Here is a 15,384-nt window from a genome sequence, read left to right as displayed (position 1 = left end):
TGGGGGTCTCTTGTTCCAGGTGAGCGGTCACAACAGACAAAACCCAACAGTACCACCAAACAGTTCCCAACACCCAATAGTTCCACAAAACTGTTACTGATGCCAAAGGATGTACCTTCAGTACAGCATCAAGGGAGTCCCTCTAGCCACATCTCCACAAACTTTCCCAAGGTGAGACAGCACAGTTCAAATTCTATTGTAAGGCAGAGATTAGATTTGAAATTTGATTTCTTCCTTCAAACATTTTACTTATCAAGGTAAGGACATTTCAGTAGGTGGGTCACTGAAATGTAATGACACGCATTATAAGGTATAATTTTTAAAGCACATTGATACGATAGCCACATAACTGTATCAGCAGTGCAATAAAAGCCCACACACCAATATTCACATATTTTATTAATATATTTTAATGGGACTAAAAGCTCACATACTTTCAGGTTCCCATAAGTATAATGTGGGATATGTATGAGGATGAAGATTGCAGGAGCTATGACTGTTCTCAGGTCCCTGGGTATAACAATATTGATGGCTCTGGAAGAAGCCTTCCTATGTACACAGCACTATTTCAAGTTTTTTCACATCTTCTGATATAGATAATTTGGTTAAATAGCCAGAAGATAGAGTTATCAGGTTGAGCAGTTGTACTGTTTTCCTTGGGATAGTTTGGAAGGCATTTGCTGTGCCCATTGTTTTAAACTCAGGCTGCATGCATGCAAGAGACAGAACATCACTAAAAGGAAGTACTGCCACAAGAGAGGTGGAGAAGGAGGAGGCTCCCTTCAACCAAACAATATATTCATCAATCATGCAAAAGATTTTTGTTTGGCTTTTCTCCTACTTCCATGGCAAGTGCTGCCTCTCTGGCATAAAACTCATCCCAAGGGATCACACAGAGCTTCCCCAGCTTTCTGCTTCAGTCAGCAACACAAACCAGCACTGCACTGCATAAAGGAGGCTCCTACCCAAAGACTCCACGTGATGCTACTGACTTTGCTGTTCATGATCATCTTCCTGCTTTTTGGGACATAAAGAGGTAGCAATTGTGCAGTTATCAAAATCTTGACTTCAGATTTCCAACCTGTTTTTAAACATAGGATGGGGCCAAAGACTAGGCTTAAAATAGTTAATGATTTTCCTACAATAAATGTGGATGTGTTGAACTACTACTGTATTTTTCAACTGAGAAAATTTCCCACTATGTACTATTGAAAAAACCAATAGCTGTCAATGAAGAGGCAGCAATAAATCCAGAAAGCATTTCTGCCTTAAAGCAGGCTTAATGTGATTTTGAGTGGACAATCACTACAAAAATTATTTTAATAGTGTGCTGGACTACTGAACTCCAAACCATGCAAAAGACACAGACAGCCCCTAGGAATTTCAATTATCAGTGGTATCTGTGGCACACGTGCAAGCAACACTGAGTTTACTTATCCATTGCAGCCAGTGAATCTGATGAAGCTGATTAAATAACTCAGGGATTCCCAGAGAATGAATCCTGAATGAAGTTTTACAGCTACAGCTTCACCTAGGTAAAGCAGAGTAATAGACAGAACCAAGCCTCTAGCAAGTTTGAGGATGACTTTTTTTGTTGTCATTCAAAGTACCATTAAATGATGGAGAGCGGGCATTATTTATTAATTGAGTTGTTAATTTAAGAATCTTGCTAGAGAGTACCCATAAGACCAAATGCTTGTACAACATAGCACTGTAAGTAGACAGTTTTATTTTGAAGGAGGTACTTGCAATGCTAATCCATGATTTCCACTTAGAATTAAATCCTTTCTCTGCAGAAACCCTTGTTATTAACATGCAGAAAGTGCACTTAAGTTGCTTATAAAATACCTATTAGGAAATGACACCTTTCAGAAAAAGAGCTGTGCTGGATGGGAAGTTACTGATTCTGCCCACTATTGTACAAGGCAGAATTAGCAAAGGTACTCATGGCTGGAGCATTCCACCAAGATGGACAGTTCTCAGTGCAGTTTTTCCCCTGTTCTCACAAGGCGTATTTCTCACCCTGTCTGCCAGAATTCAGATCTGTTTTAGTTACAAGACCATCTGCTTTTTGAAAGGCTTTTTTTTTTTGATGACAGATGGATGAGGTTCAAATTCTTGTTGTAAACCAGCAATGAAATTTTACAATTCATTGTCTCTGCTGCTTACTGTCGTGCATTAATTACTTGAAAGAAAGAACTCTCATGGGAAGAGACAGTTTTCTGAATGCATACCATTTTTAAACCAAAATAAGCATATAAAATAAAATTCTGATGCTTTAACTACAAATGGCCTCGCTTCAGGTTTGTAACCTAGTTCTGTAATTCTGTATTGGCTCAGGTTTCTCTTTCATGTCCTAGAATAAAGGGATGTGGAAGCAGAGGGAGTACTTTAAGGAGCTATCTACAGTGTTAGATAAAGCATTAAATTTTCCCACCAGAGTTTCACAATATCATCTGGCTCTTTCAAAGTCTTAGTTCTTCAAGTCTGATGTTTGCAGAAGAGACTCATATTTTAAAAGCTCCCAAAAAAACCCCAAAACAATAGACTTCTAGCCCATAATATTAAAGCAATAAAAACATTAAAAGTTGGTAGACAAATATATGGGTTTTGCTTAAAATCTTTCATGTTTTAAAAAAGGTCTCCATTTTTGTTTCCCATTTAATACCACTTTGCAGTGACATGCTTGGGACAGCAAAGAAACCTCCAGGATACCACTAAAATGTAGTAAAAGAGTACTCACTAATGCCATGCTGGCAAGCCTGGCAAGCCTTGATCTGCACGCCATAAATCCACTAGCCACCAGCTCCCTGGTACATTCCTCAGGAGAAGGGAAATGTCAGGAAGTGCATCAGTCACATGGGATTTGGGTGTCCTGTTGCTGACCGCAGCTGTTGTTGCAGTGTGATGCAATTTCCTGTTTTAGGTATCCCAGTCCTTTCCCAGGTGTGGCATTACCTTTTCCCTTACCCTCCCCTTGCCCCCTTGCTAAGTGCTGTCCATCAATCTTAACATTCCAGCAAGGGCATCATCCAGTTGGTGAAGTTCAAAAGATGCTTCTCAGCCCTGGGGTCATTGGCCTAGCCAAGTGTCACTTGTCCCCTGAGACTCCCCCCCCTCTCACCTGGTCGGTGCCATACCTGCCCCTTTCCTCCCCCTGTCCCCGAGCTTAAAAGGACACTGAGACCATGCGGTGGCAATTGTGTTGGAGCTGTTACCAAGATTTGGAGATCTGTGACCCTGGAATAAAACTCTGGATTAACCATCTGGCAGAATCCATCTCCTTTTCCTTTTCACCTTGCCTAAAGCCTTTCCATCAGAGGTAAAGCCTGAGTTCCTGCATGTTTGGACTTGTTCCAAGTGCCTGCTCAGACGAGCCCAGTCAGATGAGTTCCATCCGGTAATATTGGGATAATATTCCAATAAACTGCATCGGGTCTGTGCCCTGGTTCCAAATCAACACCATGATGGGATTAACCACCAGCCCCTGCCTAGCATGCACATAGCCCCAAACAGGATGCATTCCTGGATTAGGGAGAGCTTCAGGCAGAGCCCCATGTTGGCTGCTCTGCTGTGACAGGAGCCTTAATCTGTGCGGACAGGGCACGGACCGGAGGGGAGCCAAAGAACAAATAATCCAGCAAAATGCTAAACAACCCCCAGTTCACGTCCCTAGGTTATGCCGCAGACCCCTTCCACCTGTGAAAATGGTGAACTACCTGCCACGTTTACATTAATTTCTCCACAGCAAAAGAGTGGTGCCCACAGAGGGTGCAGGCCCCGGCCTCGCCGCGCAAACACGCGCTGCCGGGAAGGGTCACAGCCGGATCCCAAACCAGGCACAAACGCTGCAGAAAAATCCAGCCCAGATCAACAACATTTGGAATCTCTGTCCTTTATTATTCGTTCACTATGGCTCCTTTGTAGGCTTCAGTCCTGGTTTCAATGAAGCAACTGTTTTGAGAAAAAGAGAAACTCTAAGAAGCAGGGGAAGCGTGACAGCAGATATAGAAGTGAAAAAATATCCAACAAGTGTTTTGCTCCAGTTACTTCTTGATTTCACAGAAAAATCAAAAGCAGATGCTTTATTTACTGTTCCCATAGTACTGTTTACTGTGCCTCCATGTATTTCCTGAAGTTATTCCCATTTTTCCCCTCTCATTTACTAATAAAAGAAATGAAAGACACAAATAGTATAGACATGGAAAAGAAACAGACAGAGGAGACGTTTTTCATCATGTTAAAAATAATTTTCAAGACAAAGTCCCTACTAACCATGTTCTTCTCTGAGAGTAAATACCATAATTACTCATCACAACGAGTACAGTCTAGATGCTTCCAAGTCTTCTAGAACTCCCAGATTTGGGCTTTTTTAGTCTTTTTTAAAAACCCACCCTAAATCCATGATAGTACATTTTACTTACACAAGTATGTGACAGCACTGCCATGATGACTGCTCAACATCCACGTCCACTCTGGAGCTATGACCATACTCCATGCTTCTTTTTAAATCTTGATTATTTTAACAGAAAAAGAATATACTAGAAGGAATCTCTGTATTGAAGATATTTGTCCCGAAGTTATATTGGATCCAAAGTAGTCAGGACTATATATTACAGAAGCAGTTAATTTAAATTAAGATAGCAATAAAAATGGTACAGAGCACTTGAACATCACTGACAAACCTGACTGCTGTAACATTTTCCTCATGTTATGTCTCATCATCGAAATTCCAGCACTGATTTTTTTTTTCCCCAAATGCTGGGATATGCCCAAGGTAGTTTTCAAACAACCCAGTACAAGATGTTCAAGATGTTACTGATTGATACCTGCTGCATTTTACAGCATTTGTTTGTGCATCACACTGCTCCACAACATGTTCTCCTTAACTTGGGTAGTAGCACTGACAGCCCTGCATTCTGCTCCTTGCATCTCACCAGATATTTTCAAGAAAAAAGTTGATAAATCATTTCTGCCTCCCTCAACACTGAAAGGCCAAATAATCTCTTGATACCTCAGCAATGCCTCAGTTCATGGCAGAAACTGGATGGGAGACTCCCAATGTTTAGCAGAGGATAAGTGATGCTACTGACCTCTTCTAGGCTGTGGCCAGCAATCAGAGAAACATCAGGAGCTTCATAGCATGCCCCTAGACCCTCCTGAAAACTAAAAAGCTGTAGGAATACTTCAGCCTCAGAGTTAGGTGGAAGGTTAGCAGTAGAAAACCAACCAAACAGAAAATCCAGAGAGAAAGTGGTGTGTTGACACAAAACCAGGAGGGAGCTTTGAGGGAGAATGTAAAGCCTTTCCAACAATAAACACTCTGCAGAGGAGCACTGGCAGTGCAGGTTGGGATGTTTCCTGAAAATGGTGATGGATAAGAGAGGGACAAAACACCTTCAGGAGAAAATGCAGAAGTGAGGGGTTGGCCCGAGGTTCAAGCTACTGACACAAAATATCAGATCTCATCCTGATTTGGACATCACAATGGACTCACAGAGCTCTGCAGGAATAACAAACACCAGCTGATCATTAACTGGTGGAAGTTGAGCAAATAAAACTTCCTCACAGAAGCAAAGGGAAACCTCTCTATCCTGATACCCCTGTGTTTGGCCCTCATGTCTTACATTAATGGAAGGGACTTCAGCTTCAGACTAGGATCCAGCATGTTTCCCTAATCCCATTCCCCACTGCTAAAAATACACATTCTTCTATAGCTCTCACTGCAAAACTACCTATCCTCCTCGAGTTCATGAAGGACAAAAATCCACCCTTCCCTATCAAGAGGAAAGTGAACATCCTTCTTGGAAGGAGTAATCAGATGGTCAGAGTCCAAGACACCTTTGCAGCTCATGAGGAACAAAGAAAAAGAAATCAAGCAGGTCCTCAAGATGCCACCTCAGGGCTCGCTATGTTAAAAAACAACACTTTTCTCCTCTTCAGAAGGTTCTGTAAATCCTCTTGAACAAGGGAAAGAAAGAAAATAACACCTCCTCAGCTCTTGATGGTGGGAATCAACACTCAGCTGGGTGAGGACTCTGCTCCTCAGGCTACAAGCTGGGGTCTGTTTGCATCTTCATGTGCAGATGCATCTGCCTTGAAAATGGGAAAAGACTCATTGCCTAAGGAGAAGCATGGTGCCCTGGGGCTCACCTTGAGGGATCATACATTCACTGTGCTAACACTGCCCAAGTTATGCCCCTGGCAAACACTGTGCCCAGCCTCTGAGGTCACTGTGATGGCAGGTAGTCTTCTTATTGACATTTCAGTGGAAGACACAGCATTTCTACAGCCTGGGAAGGAAAGGGTGGAACTATCAACTCAAAGAGCATATAAATTTAAGTCTCCAATTAAAACAGACAGCTTTATGATTACACCAAAAATGTACTAGGGCAGTGCTGAGGGCTACAGAACTGACGCTACAGTGAGTGGTAAACGAATCTGCTCTAGCATGAAAAAAATAAGGAGGAGCACAGGACCCTTTATCACAGCTCTCTTCAGTGTGTCAGGATCCAGGAGCTACTAAGAACTACATCTCGGAGCACAAAAAGTAAAAAGAGCCTTACAGTACTTCTTTTTACAGGCCATTTGCCTCTCTCAGGATGTTGCACTTCTCAGAGGAATATTTTGCAAAATTTACTTAATATATATACATGCAAAGGTTGCAGAGATAAGGAAATGCTCTCAGTGCCAGGTCTCTTGACTTACCAGGTGTGAGAACAAATCCAAACTGATGAAGTAAAGATGTTCCCACATACAGGTACCTTGTAAAATACTTTTTTAAAAAACAAGGTAGAGCTTAAAAGAGCAGGAAATCGGGCATTTGTTCAGGATGCAGTTTTCCCCCCACACAATTCAAGCACCTCACAAGAACATCTGTGACACAAGTATCCCATCACAGGATGGGCAAAGGTGCAGTTATCCCAGAAAGAAAGGAAGGAAATTTTTAAAAAGGAGGAAAGGGCTGATAAAGAAGTGCCATAAATGAAGATGTTTCATTTGATTCCCAAAGAAAGGTGAAAGCAGAAGAGAAATGCAGAAACCACACAAGCCAGACATACACAAAAGAACAAGGAGAGAAAACAGTCCTGAGAACAACACACTGACAAAGGCAAAATCTGTAAAGAAAAAGAATTCTGAATCATTTAAATGACTGAGAGAAAGTCAAAATTGTTTATCAGGTACATCTGTTGTGCTTATGCACACAGGCACAGGAAAGATAGAGCACAAATACCTTACGCACAATATCGAGGAAAGTCAATTTCCAACTTGGGCACTTAAAATGCAAACACCCAACATAAATATATATGCAGAGATAAGGACTCAGAAGGAAAACTTGAAGTAAAAGGTTCCAGGAACACACACATACACTCCCCACCACACTCAGAAAAAAAAAAATTGAAAAGCAGAAAACCCTCTGAACATGCAAGTTTGGTAAATAATGAGCATGCAACTAGCCAAATATATGTAGTGAATATTCATGGCAGCAGGAAAATACCAATAAGTAGCCACAAAGAATCACAAGATTCCCTTTAATCCCATCATTTTCATAGGGTTGTTCAAGAACAAGCCCAGGAGTGGTGCCAGGGAGGGAGAGGTAGAGTAGTGCTAGGTTGATGAAGCTCAAGCTGCTCAACAGCTTTCAACTCCAGCTAACCCAGCTACTGGAGCTGTTCCTTTCAGCTCCTAAAATCACTGTACTGTGCTGCAGCAAAACTCCAGCTCACTGTTGAGAATCCACACGAGCTCAGCCAAGGCTGGGAAACTTCCATGCGCTGCAGCTCTGCCCCACCACATAGCCATTCCCATTTTGAGATGAGGTTGCCTAAAATAAACCTATTTCATCTGGTATAACCAAACTGATGAAAATCAGTTATTTTCAAAACCAAGAATCAACCCACAGTGAATGCCAGTCATGGCTGGTATGTGTGAATCAATTGACCCCCCAAAAATCTACTACTGGAAAGTGTTTGCATCATTAAAAACAATCATAGAGCAAATTTCTACTGAACTACACCCACCCTCTTCCAAATAAAATTAATGAAGTGAATAATCAACTGTGGAAAGAGTTTTTTAAAAAAAACTAAAAATATTTCCTTAAAGCAGATACAAAAGTTTGTAGTGTCACTAACCAGAGACAGAGGGAAAGACTGAGACACCACCTTCCTAGACCCCACTTCAAAGCCTTGCTATCTCCCAGCTTTGGCTGGCAGCAAAATCCCAAAGGAGAGGTAATTTTCAAGTACTAAACCTTCTTTTAAAAAGTGCTTCAGATTCAAAGAAGGCGTCTTGCAGAGACTCAGAGTCTGTCCCTCAGAACTACAAACACAGCAGTAAGGTGAATTTAAACTCAGCCTGTCTCAAGACAGCCAGTAAGAAATGCAAAGCATGGTGAACAGAAACAGCCTCAAACATTTGAGCTTACAGCATCACAAAACCTGATGACAAGGTAACTCTACTGGTCAGATCTCAAGATGAGAGGAGCAGGTTGCTGACATCCACCCAAGAGGCACATAAGAGTACAGTCTCTCCAAGGGGTAGAGATTGCAACCACAAACCTCAACACTTTTATTGCCAGAACAGGACCTGATCATCAGTGCAAATTATGTACTGATACGGCTCTGCTGACAATGATTTCACACACAGCTTCATCAGCATGGATGCCACAACAATTCACATTTCTTCTCAGTCATCACACACCCCTGCTGCAAATCCTCCCAGAGATGTTGCTCCAGTGCCCCAGCCCTCAGACACCAGAACAGCACACAGACAGTGCTTTCAAGATCACAAAGTGGTCCAGTTTAACAAAATAACTTATTAGCCCTGACCATGCAGACAGATCTTTCAGCCATGTAGTTTCCACCCCAGGGTAAGGCAGGAAACAGGCTCAGACTTCCTTTGAATTTGTGGGCCTCTAGACAGAAAAGTCTCTTCTTTGCAATCATCTTCTTCCAAACAAGATGATGGGACAAGACAGGAAATAATCAGTTAACAACATAGCTTTGAAAGATTGTTTCCTGGGAATCTGACTTTTTCAAAATCACCAGCATCTCTACCCATTCAGACCCTAATGTCCACCAGTGGATAAGTGAGCTGGCAACTCCAGTTGCAACTAAAGCAACTACAGTAGTAGATTAAAAATGTAAGTATTTGGCCTTGGGGAATACAGAGAATCAAAATCCATTCTTGTCAGAACCTAAATGAAATCCAAAAGACAACAGTCCATCAGTAATCTACACATTTCCTAAACCAAAGGTCTGAGAACTGTCCCAGCATCAGACTGCATTATCTATATAAAACAGGATAATTTCTTCTTAGCTCTGCTTGGCATATTCAGGCTTCAGACTGCCCAAGACAGTTCTTAGTTGTAGAAAAACCGAGAGAATATTTCTTCATTTCAAGTACATTTCTTCATCAGGTACTCTCCTTCTTTCCATATATGTAGTTAAAGCACATGTCAATGAGTACTTGATCATATGTCAATGAGTACTTTAATTGCCCTTCCTCTTGGACAGCTGGATCAATTCCTAGAGCCATTCCCTTAGACCCATGGGACTTGTTGCCAAGGCTATTAGAAGGATCTAGGTCCAGAAGTCCACAGTTCTGTCTAACAGCTGACAACCATATGAAAATATCTAGATTTATTCCCAAATATGACTATTGTAAGCAGAATTTTCTGTGTCTCACCAAGACTCCCCAGCAACATAGTGATCACTGATAAAATCATAAAGAAAGGCCCAAGTTCAATTCAGGCACAAAAAACGGCCAAATGCCTCCCTTAGAGGGTCAAACAGGAGGTCCCAGCCACCCACCACACCTTACTTTTGCAAGAGGGAAATGACACAACTGGAGTAACACATAGAAAGCAATTATTCCATTACAGGTAGCCACATCTAACAAATGTTAGCACTACATGGAAGATGTGATGGGGCTCATAGCATATGAAGGAAATCAGCAGTGTTCATGGCAGAAAAAAAGTTTTCCAGAAATTAATTTTTTTCAAGAGGGGAGCAAGAGGGAATTTCAGATGCACCTCCTCTAACCCACCTTCCTCATCCCAATGCTTATCTTCTGTATATATATATGTACACAAATATATATACAAATATATATTTATATCTATTTTTATATATACAAATATACAAATATATATGCAAATGTGTATATATATACAAATATATATATTTATATATTTTTATATGCATATCTATCTATATATATATAAAGACAATGAAGGTATAATTCACAACTTAGTGAGCATCTCCAGCTCCTGTTAGTTCTTCCCTTATATCCTCCCCATCTCTCCCTCTAACACATAATCACCTCTCCAGAGGAAACTGACCAAAGCATATCAGATAAGAAACCCAGGCATCCATCACTTCCCAACAAACTGCCCTCCAATGCACATGAAGCCAGGAGAGTGTGGTAAGACACACAAGAGGGGGCTGATGAGACCAGCCCATGTCACCAGGTTTGTGAGGTCGGGCCATGGGGGCAGGCAGCATTTTCCAGGCTGAGGATGAGGTTTCACTTACCCAGCTCTCTACAGGGCAGCGCCACGCTCCAGCGGGGCGGCCGGGTGGCTCTGCCATGAGGCATTCCGGGGCATCACAGCACAGGAACTTCAGGAAACCTAAAACAGGAAAGGAGTGAGTCAAGAGTGGGTGTGCTGAAGTCCCTCTGGAAACCAGCACTGGCAGCCTTCCACAGACAGCCACAGCTGAAAACCCTGCAAACAACGCTTCACAGAGGCTGACTAACCAAAACATTGTTTGTTAAAATGCAGTTAAAGCTGGAAGTATGAGCAATTTAATAGCTATTCACTTCAGAAAAATATTGCAAAATCAAATATTTTTAACCCAGCAGAAATGCCCTGCAGCAGCTGGGTGACAGCAAGGAAAGGCAGTCAGGTCTTTGAGTCCTATTCCCCCCACACAGGCACCCACTCCCTTGCCAATGCCTCTGATTGGAAATGTGATTTTCCCTAAGATTAGAATGCCAGGTGGGAATTGCAGGAGGAACTGTCTGTATGTCCACATAATGAATGCGTTCCAGAGGCAGGGAAGCTGTGATGACTGTGACTGACTTTGGTACAGATCAGCCTGCAAAAGGGCATAAAATGCTGGAGTCTGAGCCAGCTGGTCCCCTAAAGTTGCAGGCAGCTTCCAGGTGGATTGCACCCTCACCCTTTCCCCAGGCAGAGACATCTGCAGGGCACATCCAGTCTGAAGACAGGGAACACACACATTTGGACAGGTTAGTACCAGCACTAAGATCCGGTCATGTGAGAAGTAAAATCCAAATGTAGCCACAGAGGTGCTCTGTAGCCTTGTAATTGTGCATTCTGCAGGCCAAAGACTGCAAACCTGTGCATTTCTAATTGAACCTGCTTATGGTTCAACCCTTTAGACCTGATTGTATTATACACTGTATTGGCAATATTTAGATACTGCATTAGCAATAGATCTAACCACAACCATTCACAATTCTCACACTTGAGTCTTGTCTCTACTACTCTGCCACAAGTTAGCAAACAAATGATCCAACTTCTTAAAGCATCAGCTCCCCTTTCATCACAAGGCAGAGCTGACATATGCCTAAAGAAATTCTGAGCTCTCAGCATTTCTAAAATTTTATTTCAGCTTTATTTCACCAATATCCATTTCCAAGCTTCATCCATTTGTTAGTTCTAGTAATCTCAGACAAAACATTATATCTAGAAGCAAAAAAATAAAAAATAACCACAACATTATTTTCATCACTTAGGAACAATACAAGTTTAAAGATTATCAATGCCATTAATGTGATTTAGGTTTAAGGTGACAATATCTTGAACTAATGACCATTATTAAAAGTACACCAAACAATGTGGATCTGCTGAGATATAATTATACAATTTTCCCTTTAAATTGCATCTAAGTGGTTTAGTGGATATTTCCCAAACTTAAAGACAACATTTCATATTCACAAAGTCTTGCAGGCTGATAAACACAGCCTAGGATTTCAAAATTTGAAAACAGAAGTGTTTTAAGAACACTGCTTGACAGTAGGGAATCATTGGTCACACCTGCCATAGGGTGGCCACATCAGTGAGCTTCCCACTACCCTAAGAGAAAGCAAAAGGCAGAATCCCAGTGCCTCTGCCTCTCCTTGCCCCAGTTTCCCATCAAAAGAGCATGGCATTGGCAAAATGCTCCAGTATTGCCTCCACATCATTCTTCAGAACATGCCCAGGCAATCTGTTAGCAAGAACCACAGATTCACATCTAGGATTGAAAGGGCCAAAGTTCTTGACCACATGCAAATAAGTGAGCCAGGAGAAGGAAAAGAAGACAGAGAGAATAGCTGGGTTTATGTCTTCAGAATTGAGAATAGCAACACTGCTTATTTAAACCAGAATGCAGTCCACACAATCACAACTGGCAAAATCAAAATCTTTTGTACAGGCTATACTTGATTAAATTAGTTTAATTTTCACTATAAAATTAAAAAATAATTACTGGTTAAAAAAATAACATAAAATGTCATTTCTCTAAGGAGTGCTGTAGTTGGAGGAGAACATAGTTCATTCTTCATACAAAAAAAAAATTGCTTGAACACAAAAGATAACTCAAATTCCTCTACCAAGTTGTACCCAGCAACTCTGTAATAATTGCATACAGAACACAAACATGCTTTGTTGAGAACTCACAATATCTAATCAGCTATAATTTGAAATTTTATTTTCCATTTGTAAATTACCAAGGGAGAGAACTACACAACAGGGATGTGAAATAATATTCTAGCTGGAGATATTTTGCTAACACATAAGCTGCTACCCACCCCTTCCCTAATGCCTGCAAGGTTCTTCTGCTTCAGAACTTATTTCAATTGTTAGTTTCTCTTTGAAGGTATTTCAACTACAATGCAAGCAATACTCTAATGAATTCTCAGTGCTGTGCTATCTTTCCCAAACAGCTCTTTTACGTCATCTACAAATTTGGATGCTGAGATGTACTTGCTATACTCGTGTACATCTCTGTTTCTCAGGAATGTCAATATTAACATCAAGTGAGATGTTTTAAAGCTTCTAAACTTAAAAATAAAAAAAAATGAACATACCCAAAAAAAGCTCCAAATATATACACCTTCTACAGGTTGATTGCTTACTCACATTAACCTGTTTTGGCAATTAACCCTTCTCACCCTACTCCACCTGACCAGTTGCTGACTGGTCCTGCACAGGTCTCTGGAGCAGGGGAGGGGGTTTGCAGGGTCCTGTGAGTGGCACAGCCCAGGCAGCACCACATCAATGAACTTCACCCCTGTCCCTTACAAGGTTCATCCTCTGAGTAAGCAGATTTGGTAGCTCGCCCTCCTCCCCAAACTTGCCTCTGTGAACAATCATTTTTCAGATTCACAAGTAGTCACTGCCATCCTGAGCTCCCAAAACAGCACAAGCTGCCCTAAGGACGTGACATGCTGGGCACCTCAGCAGAAAGCAGATGGCAGCTGCCTCATGCATGGAGCATCCAGAGACCACAGCCCTTACTGCTAAGGGACACTTCTGACATTGTCCCATGCCATGCCTTCCCCATGATGGCATCTGAATACATTTTGCCACCAGTTAAGGTCCCAGTGTGACAAGGACCCTTCTGGAAGGGCAGAGGAGTGGCAGCATGGCTTAGGCCTTTGTCTCCTGCTGCAGCAGTGACAGGCAGGCTTTTCAGTGAAGGAAGAGTATTGTCAGCTGCATCTGTACATTGAACTACCCAAAACTAATTTAAGTAAGTTATAAGGAGAATATTATAAGAGGGAAACAAAAGGCTACTGGTCTGCCTTATGAAACAGATTTTTTTTCAATACGCTAAAATATGCTTCTTTGAGGCCAGCAGTCAAGGGAGCAAATACCTCATTTTTACCAGCCCAACTGCAAGAGCCATGCCAAGCTCACTAAAAATGCAAAGGCAAAAAACCAGCCAGAAATTCCCTCTATTCCAGAGCATTCAAGTATTTTATCAATGAATGAAAGAATTAAGCCAAAATTAGAAGCGTTTTTGACACAGATAATCATCCTGTGTTCTTTGAAGAAAAGCAAACATTTCCAGGTTGTAAAAGAGCAATGACAAAAATGTCTCTTCTTGTGTAACCAGCAGCTGACAATTTTATACAATAAATAATGCTATTTTATAGTAATGAGTACAACATCAGCAACATAGCAAAGTTAACATATTAACACTGACAGAAATTATCTCTATTCTCTATTAATCTGCATTCTTTACACATGGTTATTTATAAAAATTAAACATGAAACTGAAAGGTTATCTATGGCCATATTAGCAAACATCTGCTTATGATTCTGATTTCATGTTTGCATGCTATTCTTGGAAAAGCAACCCTTTTTAAGATGTACCAGATGTGACCAAGTGTTCTTAATGGTAAAATATTTGTTTCAGCAAGATAAAAGTTCAGGGCCAGGAAAGAAATCACATATTCTGCAAAGAGCAACTGCCTTATACTGCTGCTGCTGAATTCTCCAGAGGAAAAGTGTTTCTGAAGAGGGAAAAATGCAGTTTATTTAGTGTGCCACTACAGATAATGACTCTTATTTTTAAATATGACACATTCAAATGTATAAACATGGACTCAGTTTCAACTTTCAAGCAGAGAAGTTATGCATGACAAGAGCTGCATCACCTATTCACCCTCCAGGATGGGACTGATACAGTAACCTCCACTCTCCAGTGGCAGCAGCTTAGGCAGCGCTCCACAAACTGACTTTTGCTCCCCAAATGGCCTCACCAAGATTTCTCCTGCTCACAACAAGAAAGAAACAGTTGACTGTGGGATGGGAAGGTGTTGCAGGCAGCTCATGAGAGATATAGAAAGCAACATGAGGGAGTTAATGTAGACCAAACCCAGGAGAGATGGATTGTTCAGTTCTTTCTTACTGTCTCCCTATAACCTAGTAACTGCTTAACCTAATTCCTAAAAGTAATAATTTTAAAAAAGGGTTCTGGGCCATCAAATTATTTGTTAATTATGTTTGATAGATACTCTTTGAATGAATAATACTGTTAATCCATAGAAAATGGATATAAAAAGAAAGGAAATTAACAACATAAAATAGACTAGCTGAAGATTAATTTAATAGCAAATAAAGAGATTAACAATTAAAATTAAATTAGGAGTGTGAAAACTTCTTTATGCATCTCAGAAAACTGAGCTACCCCAGTCTTTCAAGACTGACATTTTGCTTTTCACTCTCTTGTCCCGCTAGTTCACATGCATCTCCAGACTCAGATGAAGTCTCCAAGAAGGGAACACATCATCCTCCAAAGAAAACCCTGGAAGGTACAAGAGTCTGACCACGGTGGCCAGGCAGAAAGGCTGGCAGGTCCTGCC

General features: G+C 41.2%; 1 protein-coding gene across 1 annotated transcript in view; it reads right to left on the bottom strand.

The window, feature by feature from the left end:
- KIAA1217 (KIAA1217 ortholog) overlaps positions 1-15,384 on the bottom strand; it is a 354,729-nt gene that overhangs the window by 323,575 nt on the left and 15,770 nt on the right. Inside the window, exon 2 of the mRNA XM_031059312.1 lies at positions 10,536-10,633. Coding sequence (XP_030915172.1) covers positions 10,536-10,599 — 64 coding nt within the window. The 5' untranslated portion in view covers positions 10,600-10,633. The remainder of the gene's footprint in view (positions 1-10,535; positions 10,634-15,384) is intronic.

This window comes from Geospiza fortis, unplaced genomic scaffold (genome assembly GCF_000277835.1).
Source record: "Geospiza fortis unplaced genomic scaffold, GeoFor_1.0 scaffold75, whole genome shotgun sequence".
Taxonomy (NCBI): Eukaryota; Metazoa; Chordata; class Aves; order Passeriformes; family Thraupidae; genus Geospiza; species Geospiza fortis.
Note: the sequence above shows the minus strand (reverse complement) of the source record. Positions and strands in the feature narration are given on the sequence as shown.